Source organism: Ostrea edulis, chromosome 2, assembly GCF_947568905.1.
Source record: "Ostrea edulis chromosome 2, xbOstEdul1.1, whole genome shotgun sequence".
In the NCBI taxonomy this organism is placed as follows: Eukaryota; Metazoa; Mollusca; class Bivalvia; order Ostreida; family Ostreidae; genus Ostrea; species Ostrea edulis.
This window is the reverse complement of record NC_079165.1, coordinates 87,909,086-87,928,361: the sequence shown is the minus strand read 5'-3', so window position 1 is coordinate 87,928,361 and position 19,276 is coordinate 87,909,086. Positions and strand designations below refer to the sequence as shown.

At 36.1% G+C, this 19,276-nt stretch overlaps 1 protein-coding gene across 6 annotated transcripts in view; it reads right to left on the bottom strand.

Annotated features, from left to right (window-relative positions):
- Positions 1 to 570: 570 nt before the first annotated feature.
- Positions 571 to 19,276, bottom strand: part of LOC125681419 (fibrocystin-L-like) — a 56,685-nt gene continuing 37,979 nt past the window's right edge. The window contains exons 50-66 of one of the 6 annotated variants that reach the window (XM_048921496.2): positions 18,790 to 18,941; positions 17,675 to 17,883; positions 16,175 to 16,530; positions 14,867 to 15,038; positions 14,427 to 14,659; positions 12,099 to 12,359; positions 11,019 to 11,638; positions 9,806 to 10,030; positions 8,048 to 8,220; positions 7,562 to 7,763; positions 6,504 to 6,888; positions 5,913 to 6,082; positions 5,005 to 5,025; positions 4,081 to 4,213; positions 2,833 to 2,850; positions 2,564 to 2,590; positions 571 to 1,053 (exon numbers count right to left, since the gene is read on the bottom strand). In XM_048921496.2, the coding sequence (XP_048777453.2) occupies positions 854 to 1,053; positions 2,564 to 2,590; positions 2,833 to 2,850; positions 4,081 to 4,213; positions 5,005 to 5,025; positions 5,913 to 6,082; positions 6,504 to 6,888; positions 7,562 to 7,763; positions 8,048 to 8,220; positions 9,806 to 10,030; positions 11,019 to 11,638; positions 12,099 to 12,359; positions 14,427 to 14,659; positions 14,867 to 15,038; positions 16,175 to 16,530; positions 17,675 to 17,883; positions 18,790 to 18,941 (3,557 nt within the window). In that variant the 3' untranslated portion in view covers positions 571 to 853. The remainder of the gene's footprint in view (positions 1,054 to 2,563; positions 2,591 to 2,832; positions 2,851 to 4,080; positions 4,214 to 5,004; positions 5,026 to 5,912; positions 6,083 to 6,503; positions 6,889 to 7,561; positions 7,764 to 8,047; positions 8,221 to 9,805; positions 10,031 to 11,018; positions 11,639 to 12,098; positions 12,360 to 14,426; positions 14,660 to 14,866; positions 15,039 to 16,174; positions 16,531 to 17,674; positions 17,884 to 18,789; positions 18,942 to 19,276) is intronic. The other 5 variants (XM_048921498.2, XM_048921497.2, XM_048921500.2 and 2 more) reach the window with 5 other exon arrangements.

Below are 19,276 nucleotides of genomic sequence, written 5' to 3'. Positions count from 1 at the left end.
CAACATCACGAATCGTGTATCTGACATCACTTTCAATTATTTCCCCAACTTTTGCCTTGCCTGTTACAGTCACAGTCGGCCAGATTTTGCTGCATCTTTGACAGACTCTATGCCAGTCAGAAATTTCTTTCTCCACCTACGAACTGTCTCATAAGATACCTTATCAAACCCATAAACTTCCCCCAATTCAGTAAAAATCTGCATTACTGAATGACCAAGTTTTGTGCGAACTTTTATATAAGCTCCAATTTCTTCAATATTCTTGACCCGTTTCCCAACCATTTTTTCAACAGTGGTCAACGACTGGCTCTACTGAAATGACTATAAGTTTAAAACTATGTGGAGCTGAAGGCTCGTGTTTATACCGTTGGAAAGGTATTGAATAGAGCTATTAAAGAGTATCATCATCCACAAAATCGTGCAAAGCTTTACCGCGGTGTGGGACAATACACATTATATATCGAACAGCCCTCGTATATTATCATATATGTATGTACATGTATTTTAAATTCCACTTGCACTTTTCATTTTGTCATCTACTACTTCAAGACACAAGACCACAATTTACAATTCAACTTCAGAGTTTTATTAAAAGTATTGTCTACAAATTTGCAATTGATTGTCAACAATAACAAAATGATAATTTTTTATCACAGGGTATATATCACAGACAAAGAGTACGTGTCAGAATAAATATAAATAAAACAACAAACAAGAGCAATTAATGTACTTCACTAATTCCATGTTGAAATTTGCAGATATATTTTCCATGGATATAGATAAGTTTTTTTGTGCAAAGTAATATAAATATCAGAAAAAGATTAACAAAGCTCCACATCATTCAGTGGATTATTTAGAAGTGGCGGCTCAGGGCAGGGCCAGTGGGACTCTTCTCGTAGAATGTGGTGTTGATGGGAGGTTTCTGACCATCCTCTAGGAACGAATTCTCTGTCCTCAGGCTGTTAAACGTGTCCTGTCTGTAGAAGCTGTCTTCAAAGAAGAATGTTCCTTTGCCCTTACCAATGTACACCGCATCTCCGTCTGAGTGCATTCCTACATAGAGACAGAACAGCTGGTGGTAAGCAATCAATTTAAACAAGAACAATCAGAGACTAAAACTCGTATCAAAGCTCCCCATATCTACCAATGTTCATGATTATGTCAAACTGAGAAAGTCAACCCATATCCTGGATCTATGCCAGAAACTGAGAAATCCAACACAACTCCAATAAGCAGCGGCTCTATATCACATAATGAGAAACCCCAACCCACCCCCAGTAAGTCCTGGATCTGTATCACAAACTAAGGAATCCAACCCACCCCTAGTAAGTCCTGGATCTTTTCATGAATGGATAAATTGAATTCACATCCAAGAGCCCTATAAACCTACATATATATGATACTGGATTTTTTCAATAATTGATCTTTTGATCTTTTTCTTATATAAATCACACACACAAAAAATAAATGCACACATGAATAAACAAACATAACCAATCCATAAATATATTCACAAACAAATGAATAAACAAACAAATGCATAAATACATGTACATGTAAACCAAACCACTGCTTTAGATGAGGTGATGGAATGACTTGTGTATCAGTAAGCATATTTTGGTGGTATCGGGTAGTCCTAAGTGCAATACTTTAGTAAAACACCAAAATATAATTAAGATATGAATAAATCAATGACTAAAACTGGATTCAGATTGGATGGTAATTAAATCAACCAGTAGAATGGGATTTTCAATGGGGCTGGTCCTTATTCTGGTTTGTTTGAGGAAGCTAGAAAGCCTGGGGAAAAAACCCAGTTGTGTGCGTGGGTGACCACCCATATTCTCTCACAATCACTGGCAATAGTGAGGATGGAACCTGGGTAGCAGTGGTAAGAAGCGAGTGTAATACCAGGACATACCCAACAAAGCATTGAGTATTCAGGAATGAGCAATTTCAAGAGTTTTCACTTACAGAAAGTTTTGATAATTTCAGTAAAAAACAACAAGAAGACTTCTTTGTGAAGTAACTAATGTTCCTGTAACCCCAAGGTCAAGAGATCAAAATCTTTGGTACCCAAAGAAAAGTCTTTTCACAAGGTCAATACACATGTGAAATATGAAAGCCCCATCACCAATCATTCAAAACTTATGGCAGAGGATAAAATTTTTTGCAGAAAAACAGACGGACCTAAATCTATATCCCCCCCCCCCCCCCCCCCCCAGTCTCCGATTATAGGGGCATAAAAAAAAAAAGACTGTTTCCTCTACATTAATGATCAAATACACAGCTTTTCATTATAGAGGACATCGTTAGTTTTCTGTTCAGAGCCCACTCTCCATTCTAACATATTACATTTAAGTCATATCACCAATATTAATTAATCACAAGTGGAACAAACAGATTTAAGGTTTTGCCAACAACTGGCAAGTGTGTATTATTAGAGGAAAAACCTAAGACACATGGATATAAGCATTAATTTAGAAATGGAACATTTCTGTAGAGAATGGACCGTTAGTACATCAATTCCCATTAGTAGAAAACACAGGATCGCAGTCATGGTTACCTGGTAGCCGTCCGGCAAAACTTGCTCCTGAATGACATAAAATAGGCTTTCATATCTTTGATATTGCACATATTAAGCCTAATTTTGCTGACTCTTAAGTTGTAATTATAGATGATAGCCAAATGATTTGTAAGGGCCATATCTTTGATCAGTACAGTGCATAAATCATTCCAACAACAAGCAGTTTCTTCCCTAGGCCCCACTCTAAGTGCACTGCAGGAAAACACAAGATTATATCTCTGTACTCCACGAAAAATTACTTCACCTACCTTGTTTACATTGCGACCCTAAACATTGATAAATTGAACATACTGCACATTAAAAAACATGCACTGACTGTACAGGTGACCACATACTCCAGACCATAAGAATCATAATGAAGAAGTTCCACAGAACTTCCATAGAGCTATAGTGATTCTGTCAACTGAACAGAATGGTTTCTGACATTTTAAGGATATGATCTCCTGATTTTGTAGTTTTGAATATCAGTATTAAATAGACAATGCCTTAATTTATAAAAATGAATCCTTTCAGCTTGCTAATACCATCCCCTCAGCTTAATGCACCCTCAAGGAATTTTCATAGTATCTAATTATGGCATGGGCCAAGAATTTTCTATCCATCACATAGCAATTCATTTCAGAAAATCTGGGGGAGAAACATGCAAATTATGCAAAACAGCCGGAAAAGGCAAGATTGTAACAAGCATAAATCATTCTTAGCCATTAGCCTGCAGAGCAATTTCTATGCAGTGCAGAATAAATACTGCATCTGATCTGTCAGCAATATAATGGCATTGATAGGTTTATAGACTGGTGTCACAGACAGAGCTGCATGCGACTACCCTGTTTAGTGGTACCCAGGTCATAACATTTCCATGGTATAGTTAAATACGTATAGTCAAACCTTTATAATCCAACACCTGTGAATCACAGTCAAATCTGACCCTATTCTAACCAACCAACCCCCAAAACATTACACTTTGCAATCTAGTAACTAGACTTGCTCAAGTCTCTATGTTTAATAATCAGTGCTCTCTTTAATACTTTTGTTAATATGTTTGGTGACATTAAGTATGGTATAGAGCAGATATTTAGATTTCTGAAACACAGTAAAATTTGGATAAAATTATTAAGTAATAAAAACAACATAGAGACTTGAGCATGTCTATCTAGTAACCTGCTATGTCTGACAGGTCTCCCATTAGTGGGCCCCATTAGACAGGTCTCATTGTATCATATTTCAATCTAGTAACCTGCTATGTCTGACAGGTCTCCCATTAGTGGGCCCCATTAGACAGGTCTCATTGTATCATATTTCAATCTAGTAACCTGCTATGTCTGACAGGTCTCCCATTAGTGGGCTCGATTAGACAGGTCTCATTGTATCATATTTCAATCTAGTAACCTGCTATGTCTGACAGGTCTCCCATTAGTGGACCCCATTAGACAGGTCTCATTGTATCATATTTCATGATGACAATGATAACAAGAATGGTAATGATGACGATAACTTACTGTGCGTCTTTGTCTTGGGGTAGACTTTCAGTCTCCAGACCAAAACAGCAACAACGATGAGAATGACGAGGAGAACAGCGATGCAGATTCCGATGATCATCAGTGCTCTGATTTCTTTTTCCTTATCATCATCCTGAAAAACAGACTTGTCATGAGTAAAGAATCATGTGTAGGTGTGTGGTCATGGGCATGTAATATGTCACAACATGTACTTCAGATTGTTGTATAAGCCGTCATCAGCGATATGTTGCATCGATGTATCAATACAGTATTGTATCACTCCCTTATTCCAACAGTGCTTCATAGATATTTCTAGTACATTTCAGATTTTTACAGTAAATATGAAATAATGTATTAATTACCATATCAAAGCTGTATTATCAATTACATGTAAAGGTTAGAATCAGTATGCAATGCATGTATTTCATAATTATAAATCTTATCATTAATGATATATGTCATACAGAACAGTGGAGGAATTACAATATCTTGTGTTATTGCACCACCACCATTTCAATGATTAATCCCCAAGACATCCACAAATGAATTAGTAATTGCAATTATTCAACACCACATATTTCAACATAACCTCCCCACCAATGAAAACACCAACTACCTGAATCCTTATTAAGTTAACCTTGCCTATAATTACTTCTTAAATAGCATCCATAATTGTCCACATTTTTTTTCCACAACAAATTTTGACACATTTCTTATTTCTGGCCAATAGATGCCAAAGACATTGTTCTGTTTAGTAGAAAATTCTATTTCTAATATAAATGATATGAAAGTTAACTTAATTGTACAGATCAACAAAACGCAAAAGCTGTTGGCAAAACCCTCTCCATGTATGTCAAACATTGCGTTAATGTATACACTTGTCATTTAGATAGCTAGCGGCAAACATAAACAGGCTCATTCTACCTTGTCTGTCTCTGCGCTGGACTAAAATTGCCAATAATTTTTACAAACATTTCCTCCTGTGAGTTAACTAATGAACGCTTTATATTGTTTATAGGGAGATTACAATAAAGAATTCTGCAGAATAATTGAAGTATGACAACAGACATAATCCAACTGTTAATATGTAATCATTTCTGCAAGTTTACCCTGCATGCTCAAAATAGAAGACAATTTAGGTGTGGAGTTTGAGAAGACAATTTCCATATCAGGAAGGTGTGGAGGAAAAGAACAAACAGCGGACAATAAAGATTTTGTTCTAAGTTGGAAAGCATGTCGAATCAATACAAATTTAATGCCTATAGGCAACGAAATAAATCTATAATCCATAATAGATTTTTTTCAAGGAAATTCCACATTTTAAATAATTCCATAAATTTCGAGAAAATCCATCATTTGTTTTCAAAAACTGCATTAATTACTGATTGAAATCAGAGGGACGAGCGGTGTGTGTGGATGTTTGTTTAATACCATAATGTAGCCGGGCAGGATGAATTATTGGATCTGAAATAGTCTTTACATTAAAAGTGCATGGCATTTCATAATAGATATAAAAGTACAGAACCATTAATGGAGCCCATATTTTTGACATTTTTTGTAAAGACAGTTACAGCAGCTGACTTCAGATTAAACTGTTGTTTTTTATTTTATTAAAAGTACAAGATTTTTGTTGGACCAAAGCTGTCTTCTAATTTCAGGATTTTTGTTGTTGCAATTTTTAATAATCAAGGTAATTTACAGAAACAATAAAATGAACAATTATGATAATAGTACGTATAATTAGCTAATTGTTCTTTACATGGGAAGAAATATGACTAATGCCAAAAACAATACCTAACAGATCGATGAATTCTTAAGAATAAAAATTTTACCTCATCAGAACAATAGCTAGCTCCATTCACTGTCATGTAGCTCTTGAGTGAGACAGTGGTTCCTCCGTATGTAAAGGTGGTGCCATCTTTAATGGCGGTGCACATGGCCTCAGTCACTTCCAATACTGTGGTGGAATTGCCGGATACTGTGATAGTGACTACCACACTTCCTGTTCAAAAAGTTTACAATCCACTGGTTAGGGCAAGATTTCATGTGACCAAAGGACTTTTACAATTTGTCAATGATTCAACATATAAATTTCGTTTCAGCATTGAGGAGTGACTTTTACCATTAGATCACTACATTCATACGATAAAGTTGTGGAAGCAAAAATATAGTCTGTGGGGATTTTGTAGCTGAAGTTTAACAATTCTATTCTTTATGATACGTGTTACAATTTCTCATGTTTAAGGAGGATTTGATTTTGTGGGGAATATGTGAAAAATAAGCAAAATTTAAACTTTAACCATATGCTACATAAAACAATCCAATGCGGTTGTAAAATCATTGAAATATATCCTGTAAAAATAAATCCAGCTCTACTTGGTACTGTTTTCACTTTGTTTTTTGTGTTGTAACTTCTAGCCTACCTTGGCTGACCTGCAGGTTGGACATCTTCATGTAATGGTATCTAGACTGGAAGTAATTCAACACCACTGCCCCAAACTGTGTGTTACCATATGTGGCAAAGTCTAAATCGAACTTCACATTAATGGTGTTAGTGGTGTCTATGGTAACGGATTGGGCCTCTGTTGGGTAGACGGTCAGTTCATGAATGACTTCATGGGAATACTGGGCTGGCACTGAGTACACTGTGAATTTCACGTGAGCCATACCAATGGTGTCAAGCTGGAGGTCATTCAAGATCACAAGACCTGACATTGGATCAAAAGCTTTCGACGGTGTACTGGTGGACATAGATCCGGTATAGGATAGTCCAGACACCAGGGAGGTGTTGACGTACCAATTTAGGCCCTAACACAGAAAGCATTGAATTCTTTAATTAACCATGCACTAACAACATGCTTCTAAAAAATTTAATCAATTTTTGCAAGTTATTCAATCAAATATCTATCTTATGAAAATGTAAATGAAATCCAAGCTGTAGTTTTTATGTGATCTTTATAATCCATGTCACTCATAAACAACAGTACAATAAAAACTGGATATTTTCCAACTTTAAAGGACTCGGTCAAAAGCTAAAGTGCGTAATGTTTATGGTTCACGATACTAAAATACTCTCAAGTATTTCCCAATCATACTTATATATGATGATGAAAAAAAAAATGTCATCATTCATGAAAATCAGAAGTTCACGACAGATCTATCTTATATATATGTCCACTTAAGCATTAATTCATCACTACATGTATTTCCACTCCTGCTTCCCGTGGGGATCCGGGTTAAAATAAGACCCCAGTAACCCTTGCTTGTAAAAAGAAGCAACTAAATGGGGCGGTCCTTCAGATGAAACCGCAAAAACTGAGGCCCCCATGTCAGAGCATGTGTGGCACAATAAAGATCCCTCCCTGCTCGAAGGCCGTAAATGCCTAAATTTTGCAGTCCTTCACAAGCAATGGTAATGTTTCCATATGAGTGAAAAGTTTTCGGAGTGGGATGTTAAACAACATAGAACCAACCAACTTACACTCCAAGCAATGTCTGGCAAAACAATTCCAGTGTCTTTGTCTCGAATGTCCAGATTAATGGTATGTGAGCTACCCTGGTAGACGTCGGGGGACGTGTAGGTCACAGAAGAGGTCAGTAATCGCTGAGCGACACTGATAGCTGTGGAGGCAAGAGTAAAGCTGGCCTCGGATGGTTCGATCACCTTAAAGTCTAAAATGTACCTGAAAAAAATCAAACAATCACAATCTGTAAAAAGTGAAGCTGGACTCGGATGGGGCAACCACCCCACAGTCTAATAAGCACCAGATAAAATCAACCAATCACAAACTATATAGCAAAAGAACTGTCATCCGTCCCCTGGCCAACATTTCAGTATCTGAACTCATTTAATCATTACTACTTGTTGGCATCTGATATAAGAATTTTGATTTCTCCTACAAATAAAAAATATTTTGTGATGTTTTGCCAGCTCAACATTTTTTCAGTATAGATTGGCGTTACTCACCCTGTTCCGCTGTGGGATATCCCCAGACCGGTGAAATTTGCCCAGCCATCGATGAAGGACATAGTGGTGTTTCCGACCAGTGTGGCCAATGAATTGCTTCCACTTCCTGTTCTTAAGCTGACTTCGACCTTCCAGGGGTAAGCTGTTGCTCCTAACAAGGTAACCCTGTCTCCCTATCAACACAAAACATTAAATACCAGTGTCAATTCTAAATCATTACAGCAACTTCTTTATCCCATTCTTAAAAAATGTACATTATTTATAATAGTATCTGTATTTAATTTTTAGAATTTTAGACATTTATTATGAAAACTGACTTGGTCATAAAAATGTTTGTGTTTCAAATTCTTGAATGTATATATAGCTACACTAAAAGGTTCTTCACATGGAAATCAAAATCATGAAAAGATACATGCTAAATATACAAGGAAAAATTAACACTTCATGATTAGTAAATGAAGCACATGTAATAATACCAAAACCATGCATCAAATACTTGTAGATAACAAACACTCCCATGTACTGATACCAAAACCATGCATCAAATACTTGTAAATAATGAACACTCCCATGTAATAATACCAAAACCATGCATTAAATACTTGAAGATAATAAACACTCCCATTTGTTATACTGATCGATGTCATATAAATGTAAAGCAGTGTAGAACAAAGGGGGGTAACTTGCTGTTTCTGATATACTTGACAATAAGGAGGATAATATATACAACAGTATATAAACACCAGGGCTGTATTATTGGTGGTAACAAGGACTAGTTGTCATGCCAAAATACAACAAAACTATTACACATCTATCCCTGTTAGTGATCATAAACATGGAGTAAACCAAAGGAACAAATCATTACCGAACCAGGCTGCTGTGAAAATGAAAGACAAACATAAAACAATCATGCATGCCTTGTTCGTTACATCGCGGTAGGAACTCAATCTTTCCCTGGCTTACTCTGCGTTTTGTAACAATTAGTTTTAAATACTTCTTGGAATAGGCTTAAAAGTATCATTTACTACAATACTAAAACCATTTATTTTCATTAACTGTCATATATCAAAAGCTTTTCAAATATCTTTGCATTATTATACAAAATATTTTAGTATGTCTTTCCAAGAACAAAATCCCACATTAATTTAATATTTCTTCACATGTTTAACCCTCCTTTAATAACATTATTCATAATTGTAGAAAATTTGTTTTTAGATAGACAAAAAAACCAAACCAACAACATTTCAGCCAAAAGAAGATATAAATTGGTCCAAAAAGCTTGGTCTTTTAAAATACACAGTATTCTAATTCATGTGTAGTCATGGTAACAACAAAGTGGGGCCTATATCTAGTAATAACTTTACTTTGTTACCAATTTTTACCCTTTACAGTAAAACACTATTATAACGAACAAGCTTGTAATGAACAAATTCATGCTCATTGTGAAGTGACACCAATTCCCCTATGAAAGGAAAATAACAAAAAATCTTGTTGGATATATCAAAGTTTGGTTATAACAAACTATTTTTAGCAGGCCCTGGAGGTTTGCTATAATCGTGTTTTACAGTATTATGAAGTTTGGTTAAAACAGACTATTTTTAGCTGGCCCTGTTGGTTTGCTATAACCGTGTTTTATTGTGAAGTTTGGTTATAACAGACTATTTTTAGCTATCCCTGTAGGTTTGCTATAACTGTTTTACTGTATCTTTAACAACACTTCTGCCCCGGGGCTTTATGTAACTATACTAGTATACTTACATTGCTATCCTTGAACTGTAACACCGGCTGGACTGGGAAGGCATTGCCCTCTGTTCCTGCAGTTATCTCCGTTTGGAACTCCATCACTGTAGGGACCTTGATGGTATTCACGTAGTCAGAAGACTCCACAACCTTGGCCCAGTTAGGGTCAGAGGTCGGTGGTAAGGCCTCGGCCACAGCGACACCATTGATGGTGATGTTCAAGATGTCAGAGAGATTGCCGAGCTAAAAGGAACACAAATGAGTAGAAATTTCAACAAAAACAATTTTAACTTTTGAAAGCTATCAGGGGATAATTACGTTAATTGCTTCACTAAACATTCTCTGTAACCCAACATCTAACATGGGATTCCACCATCCCCTTTATTTCCAATCAAGGGCCCTCGAGGGACAGCGTGAAAATACATACAAATCTATACGTATATCAGCAAAGAAAAAGAAGTGATTACAGGACACATATTTAATTAAGCAAATTGTCACTGTACTTAATTGCATATATCAAAATAAGATTCCCAATTATATAGGATTGAAATAGATGCCTCTTTTGAACAAAATATTGATAATGTATATGAATTTTTGTTCATCATTCTAATTTTAAATTCCATATATTTTTTCCTACAACATCATAAAAAGGTTTCTTTCAGCAACAAATTTCATGGAAAAAAAAGGAACTTGTCTTCTTCTGAACCGGAGTTACATTTGTTACAGATTCTTTCATTCCTAATAATATTAGAATATCTACCAACTTCAATCATTAATTTGTGGGCAGATATCTGTAATTTACAGATAGATCTTCTAAAATCAAAATTTCTAACTTTATTAAGATAATTTTCAAAACCAAATTGCTCCTTAATTTTAAAATATGTGCATAGTTTTCCGTCGATCAATTTATTTTTGATTATTGTACCAGATTTCATTGACATGACAGTACGAGCACATTACAGGTAAGTTTGAACGGACTTTACCTTTAGACATATTATTTTGTAAAACATTTTACCTCAACCAAGAACTAGACAGACAGATCGACAAACACACAGACTGGTCAAATTACATAAATACCCACAATCAGTAAATTTAAATCATATTGATGTTTGTTTTAAAAAACATATTTTTGTTTTTAATAATTCATCACATTTTCACATGGAAACAAAACAGAAAGTAGCCTACAATGACGTTCATCACCCATCATGTTATTCTCTTATGCGGTACTGACCTGGTATTGATTAATGATCTTGGAGGCCAGGGTCTGTTGGTCAGTATAAGACATCGCACTGACCACAGTCGTACAATTAATGTCCGTGCATGGGGGGTTACCGACCTCGATGTAGTACATAGTGTTAGTTCCAGTGGATCGTCTACGGCGACTGACCCCCGACTGAACCTGCATGGTACGGATTTTGTCACTAGGAATACCCAAGAACGTGGCCAGATTGTTCAAGAGATTGGGTCCAAAGAATTGGTCCACAGTCATGGTGGGAACATTAAATCCCACGACAATTTGCGGGGACATTTTGATTTCCACTTCATCCCCACCACAGACGATGATCTGCATTTCCTGCCAGTCACGGTCCATGTAATTGGTGCCACAGGGATCTGTATCCACCTTAGGATTGTACTGATTGACACTAGTGGGTGCCTGCAGAATGAGATTTTTGTTGGAATCCAGCTGACCATTCTTAGGAAGTTTATATTCTCCATTGACAAAGACGTCTAGTCGGTTAGGTTTACTGTTGTAGGCACCTACTCGGATGCGTTCTGAGGACGGAGTATTGAGCATCATTAGTCGGAGGTGTTGAGGTGCAGTACTACTGAAGTACAAAGAGTAGTTCCTTCCTACAATATCAATAAAAAACCATTATGATATATAAACAGTACACTTAATGTATGGTACATACACACAGTACACTTGTATGGTATATCTACATGGAACATTTGTATGGTATATATACACAGTACATTTGTATGGTATATATACACAGTACATTTGTATGGTATATACACACAGCACATTTGTATGGTATATATACACAGTACATTTGTATGGTACATACACACAGTACATTTGTATGGTATATATACACAGTACATTTGTATGGTACATACACACAGTACATTCGTATGGTATATATACACAGTACATTTGTATGGTATATATACACAGTACATTTGTATGGTACATACACACAGTACATTTGTATGGTATATACACACAGCACATTTGTATGGTAGATGTAGATGAATTGCAATATGAAAACATTACTAAAATCTAGAGTTTATATTTAGTAACACTGACCAGAAGCGGCGATAGCCTGGAATGTGGACAATCTCTTTTGGCAGGTGTAACCCGCACACCAGCCATGGTCCTGGGGTCCGTTAATCAGATCAATAAACCCGTCTCCATTGCCATTCCATGCCAAGATAGCCACTGGTGACAAACGGCGTAATTCTGTGTCGGCGTCCATGCTCTCGATGGTCAGTTGTCTGTATGTGTAGTCGGTGCACTTATACACCTGCTGGTTATTGTTGTATGTGCAGGTATCGTCTCGCAGCACACCTGTCAGTAATATACACAATGTAGCCCAACAGTTAGCAACAACCACGCTCGCTAGGTGGCGCGTCATGTTCTATTTTTATTTCTACAGGAAAAGTGGGACGAGGTTCCACCCTATTTTTTACGGGCTAGTATGGATAAACCTAGAGCCTAGGAATGATGCGAAGTTGATCGTTCGGATCTAAAATAGCTATATTTAGCGTATCTCACGTGATTAGGCACATTCCAGAAAATCCCTTTTAGATTGAAGCAATTAAGCAGAGCGAGTATATGTAAACATTTACTTAACGGTGAAATACGCAACAAAGAGTGACATATTAATACATTTTATGCATGAATAAATTATACTGAGGTCAAACATGGACGACAATTGCCCGTGTTCATATAGTATTTGATTGATTTAGATATCCAAGGAAAGATAACTCCCATTATTAACGTACTCACAACGTACCGGTGGTATACAATAATACAATGTTTATACATTTCAGAATGATGAGTGAATCTTTATTTTCATCAGAATATTTTCCATTACACTCACAGACCAGGTCCCCATACCCCTACCAGTGTCAATCTGTGACTGATAGCAGTGCGGTATTTAATTTGATATAGTCTAGAGGAAATTCGAAATATGGTAGTGACATTTCTTCCTCACTGAATTAGCTGGATTTTTAACGTTTAAAGAAAAGTGGGGTATGGACTGGGGGGTTAAAAATGCTATTTGCCAAATTTTCAACAATATTAATTACAAGACAAAGCAAAAGGGGTCATAAGCTACCGATGATGCATTTTTCACTTGCAAGTTGCACTGCCACTTTAAACGATATTTTTTTGTGTGGGTGGTCGTATTTTTTCATATTTTATTTGGTCCGTGGTTGGACTGTTCAAAATTTTTTTATTATGGGCAGTGGGTAGTTTCTATTGTTTTTTAATTTTGTGCCACGTGGGTGTTGAGTTTTCAGAATATTTTTATTGTCGCTCTTGTCGTGTTGGTTACAAAACGTCGGACGGAAAATTAAAAACGTGCTTTCGAAATCGGAAGTAACATAGAACTATTCGAGTTGTCGCTCTTTGTAGCGCATAACTTTCTATTTCCATTATGGCACTCTTCAAATTAGAGGCGCGTTTAGTAGGGTCCCTTGGGACGTGATGGCGGCGAACTCTGTAGATTATTACAGTTTACAGTGCATCGATCTTGGGAATATTTTGAAATCAATAGGTATTCTGTTTTCTAATAAAAATTGGCAAACCTTGGTTGATTTATGCGAGGGTACCGATGCGTTATATTTATCAGTCAGTGTGATGGTGATATAGAGGCCTCCATTAGAAGACGAACGATTCGTGGAAAAACATATCCATACCCATTTCATGATAATAGCATCGCTTGGACTCCTAATCTTTCTAACATTCCCGCCATAGATGCCTTTGATTGTTGATGTGACATCGTTTCTTCAGAACTACTGTGATACAATGTCGCACGGGCATTACCGCGTCATTGACTACTAGAATGTTTGTCCCGAAAACCTCACGAGATTTGTACTGTTTTCATTTTTTAAAATATTTTTGTGGTGGGTCTGGTTAGGTTTTTTTTTTAATTAGATGGGTCATTGTAAAATGAGTTTTATCAATTTGATGGGTCATGGGGCAATTTTTTATTTTTTTTTTAATGGGTGCTTGGTATATACAAAAAGTGCCTCCCGACCCCCCCTCCATGTATTTATTTCTGGAATAGCCCTTACTATATATCCTTCATGTACCTATGTATAGGCCTGGTGCAATAGAACTACCCAATATCCACGTTTCAACCCAAATCAATGCTTCTTGTGTCACAAAAAGACTTGACATCTGCTCAATATTTATTTATTTACGTATATTTTTGTAACTGAAGTCAAAACCATACTTTATTTGAGCATATGTGCCATTTTGCAAAAATCTTGTAAAACCCTTGAGACGTACGTTGACAGAGGTGTAAGTGAGAGTAAGGAACGATAACTCTGGGTAGAGATTGACTTTGACCTCTTAACATTCAATGAGTAATTGACCAGAGTAAGCGTTATTTCTCAAAAGTCCCACCTTTGTACTTCGCCACCTGTTCTACTGTGAGAACAGCTCCGCCAGGGGCAGTCAGAATGGGTTTTGGGATTCTATAGTCTCCAAGCCCACGGCGCGGGTCTCCGTCCCACTCAAACTCAGCTTGTGGCACAATGGTAGTAGGACTGCCGAACAGGGACCCATCTGTGTCCTTCACCAAACATTTCTTGTGGCCATCACAGTCCATGTCCACACAATCAGATGGGTTGACCTTTCTGTGGAAAGCGAAGATACTCTCTGAGAACATTAAAACTTTTGTCTGCCAATATCACATGATTCCAGCAATTACCTGATTTCATGATCATGAATACAATACACACATATACTAAACTAGCTGGCATTAATCACTTCAAACAAATTTTCCTTTAAAATCAAAACATATTTGTCATATCTATGGGAATAAGTCGCAGACAGAGACTCACGACAATCTCGGTCGATGGTAATACACAGTGTTTTCTGCTCCGACGTTGAACTTCCTGTTTCCGGTCAGCTCAGTTGGATGACAAGCATCGTCATTGTTGGGGTCAGTCGCAAGAGCAATGTCCATTCCACACTCACCAGATGAACCAGTTTGGAAGTTAGCAAATGTAGTGTCTGTGAAAATGGAATAATTCTGATAATGGGCAAAATTTTATTCCCTTCTGAAATGAGTTATGATACAATATATGTAAAAGAGAACGAAACTGCCTATATTCATTTGCACTGATAGAGGGCCCAAGATCAGATCTTTCTCTCACAAAACAGACAATTTGAGGTGTTTTACTCATCAAATCATTGTCTCCATTGTTAGCACAACAGACATATCATTTGAAAAATTATGGTCTTTTTTCTCAATGTCTCTTACTGAATTCATCAAAGTCATCTAAAACTGAATGTAAACACCCTAAAATCTATACACAGTATTACATACTGTGACAAATCACTGACAAACAAAAAAACAAACCAAATTCCATAAATCTTGAGCCATCATGTGCATGTACAAATACTGTAGATTCCTTCTATTCGGTTCTTCAAGAAATTACCATTCAGAGTCAAATCTCAAGAACTTAAAATCATGAATGCTATAAATTAATATGTATAAAAGAGATGAAACTGAGAAATTTGACTTTGCAAGAGAGGCTCCTTACATACTTAACAAATATCATTTACTGCCAGTGGCAGATTTAAGGGGGGTTTGAGCCCCCCACCCTTCAGTTTTTTTATTCACCACACCCAAATGGCAAATGATTCACCCGTCTTAAATTCCATCCAGAACATTCTTGTCAGTCAAGTGATTAGCGAGATATATCGAATGCAATAAACAATGGCACCATATGAAAATTATGCAGTCGTCAGCTATCCAGTAAAGATGCCTCAGATTGCACTGGATTTCAGATTTTTGAAATGCATTAAAATGAATTATTTTTAATCAACAAGTCAAGTTTATTCTTGTTCTTTAAATTCTATAAAGTGGTGACTATAAATGAAAGGAAGAAGGAACGTCAAGAATTTCAGTCCAAAATGTGCCATTTTGAAACGATATCTTTCTAAAAATTTCCAAGACCCCCCCCCCCCCCCCCCCCAATGAGAGAGGGTTATCCTCCTCCCATGCCTTCCCCTTTCAGACCCCCCCCCCCCCCCCCCTAAAGTCTAGATCTGCCACTGACTGCATGAAATGAAGAATCTACACATAGTATATGCTTCCCTTCTTTCACAGTAAAAATTATCACTGAGTCCAGAAACTGGTTTACCTGTGATAGTAGTAAAGCCAGCTATAGCATTATATGCCATGATACCAGCAAACGGCTTTTCTGGTGCATTATTTGGACCAGAGCTGAAGATGGAGATGGATATTCCGGTTCTTCCTTTAGTTTCAATCCTCCAGGACTTATCAAATGTTCTTCTCAGGTTAACATATGGCAAAGAGAAGTCCATCTTATCATTAGCACAATCAAAGACTGAAGACTTGCCAACCACCAGACTTTTCGAGATGGTCACTTTCTTGTTCTGGTACGCATGATCAAGGGCCGCAGGTCCAATAATCATCGGGAAGATTCCGACATTGTTGTCAACTAAAGTTAGCTTCTCCATGCTGATTTCATACACACTATCAATAACAAATTTTTTTCAGCTTCTCAAATTGGCACTTTCTCTTGCAAAACAATTGCAACATTCAATTAAAATCTGATTGGTTAACAACATAAGTAAGCCATGCAAGGGGGTCTCAGAAGCACTGTGTTCAAGCCGATGCGTAACGATCATCAAAAAAATGCACCTGACCTCATCTATAGAATTTCATAATCACAGTTTCAAACGATTGATTATTCATTTGCATCAATTTCATGTTATAATTATCAGAATCCAGTAAATTAAGAATACTCCACTGGATTCTGATAATTATCGTAAACTGAAGCAAATGAATAATCAATTGTTTGAAATCGTGACTATAAAATTCTTACCGATGAGGTCAGCTGCCATTTTTTGATGACCGTAATATATTTATATATATACTATGGTCATTGACTTATACACAATGAGAAAGGGGGAAAATTTAATGGCAAAAAATATCACAAAATGTAAATAAATCCAATAGTTTGCTTATAAAATAATTAATCACCACTATCCAGCAGTATTGAATTCACCATCAACTTCTACCTGCCTTTAATGCAGCTAGTTTGAGCTTGTAAAAATGCGGAAAGATAATTAAAACACTGGTGCATTTGTAGTGTATGTAATGTATATATATATATACTCATCCTTATTTGTGAGGTTTTGTGAAATCCCTGGTCAACTATTCTTAGTCATTATAGTTTAGATTCACTTTGTTTAATTTACTTATATATTCTATGTAATTTTTTATAGTTTGTCATTTATTTTTCATTAAATAAGTGATATTAACTCAATTAGAGTGTTATATTTAAATTATCTCTCCACATTTTTACAACCTTGAACTAGCTGCATTAAAGGCAGGTAGAAGTTGATGGTGAATTCAGTAGCCCTGGATAATGCGGACTATAAACACATTTTGTGGCATGAATTTCTGTGTGACATGGTAAAATGATCTTCATATATTGTCATTTTCACAATATGTCTTGCCTTTCAAAACTGTGTATTAAGTACAAAGCCCTAAATTAAATTTGCTCCAGCTACTTTTGTTTTCAATGAAAAATCTCAAGTACAAATATTTTGAATAGTGTTGAAATATTACATCTGTGCAAGTTTTGTTCTTTTCATATCATGAAATCTATTACCTCTGGTAAAAAACTCCATAATTATAGTTCTTCCAGATGGACATATTGGCAATCCTCCAACATGTGGGCGGGTTGACCTTGTCTATAGGAAATATGCCAACAGCCATCAGGTTAGAATGGAAGATGTTGTCAAACCAGGTGTCAGTTGCTGTGCAACTCTCAAAATCTCCATGGTAACCTGAGCGCTCGGATGAAGAAATGGCATTTCCCTAAAATACAAATAAAGATTTTAAGGAGGATTAATATTTGTCAGGTCTTTGTTAACATAACTGTTTTAGCCAAGAATGGTGTCCCTCATTTTTGGAAACTATTCATAGATAATTAAGCTAAAACATCCCCAATTTCTTTGAAAAATACAGGGCTTGCAGGTTACCATAAAATAAAAATTAATTCATTTAATTCTAAACTATCTAATATTTCCATGCTAAATCAATCCGTGTTACATTGCTATTGTCAGTACGAGTCAACATTTCAATACATCATGCATTTTATAAAATTGAAAAAATACAATGGAATTTTTGGACTTTTCGATTGGGGTCCATCCCTAGACTAGCTAGTGGCTCTTAACCAAAAAAAAAATCTTACGATTAAGATGAAAATCTTAAAAACTGTAAATCTTTTATAATTCTTTGCTCAAGTTTTTCTGAATGAGCAAAACTAAGTATATACATTGGTGAATGGATTCTTACTCAGGGCATAGTTGCACTAAGTTGGGTATAAGGCAAAGATAACAATTTTTTTGTTAATAGTTAAGATTTTTTTGTGAAAAAAGCCACTGGAATACGGTATAGACAAAATCGAAAAATGCATAAAAAGTGCATTTTTTTGGGTGAGAGTTTTTAAAAAATGTACTGTGCAGTATGTATACCAATTGGCAAATCAAGTTAAAATCTTAAACTTTCCAAAGTTATAATGAAATAAAGACTTCATGTACATGTTACACAGGCAATATGTCAGATACATTTCTGCTTTTATCGAATTCTCATCTAAACAAATCTGGCACGTACCTTGTGAAGATGAAGTACTACACAGTGTGTATATGATAGACGAGTTGATGTAGAAATTGTGCTAAACATAAATTTTCTTAATCATCAATTGTCATCTGTAAATTCTACCTGTAATATAGTTCCGCTGGCTTTGACACCATCCACAGACCCATCGTAATAGATGTTCATGGGCTCTGAACGACCTATGTAAGACCCTGGCCACAGATTCAATGAGATGAGGTTGTTACGAATGGCTGTGCCTGCAGACTTTGTGTGGATTGCTAAAGAATCAAGGTCCAATAAAAATGTCCTGTGAGTATTTCAAAATTTGACAAAATTGCCATTCATCATAAATTCACTGTATTTATGTAAAATTACTAGTGGTGTACACCAAAGCACTTGAAGCTACATGAAGTAATTAAATTTGAATAGATTAAAAATGAGACTTTTGACTTTGCAGGGGAGGTCTTTTATGAATGAACAAAAATTACTTGGGTAAAATAATAAATATTAAATAATTTCTACTAAGCAACTGCACATTTTCAAACCAATTATCATTGCAACAGAGTAAGCCGACAGAAACTATACAATTCTTGCTTACATTGGGGAGTTGTAA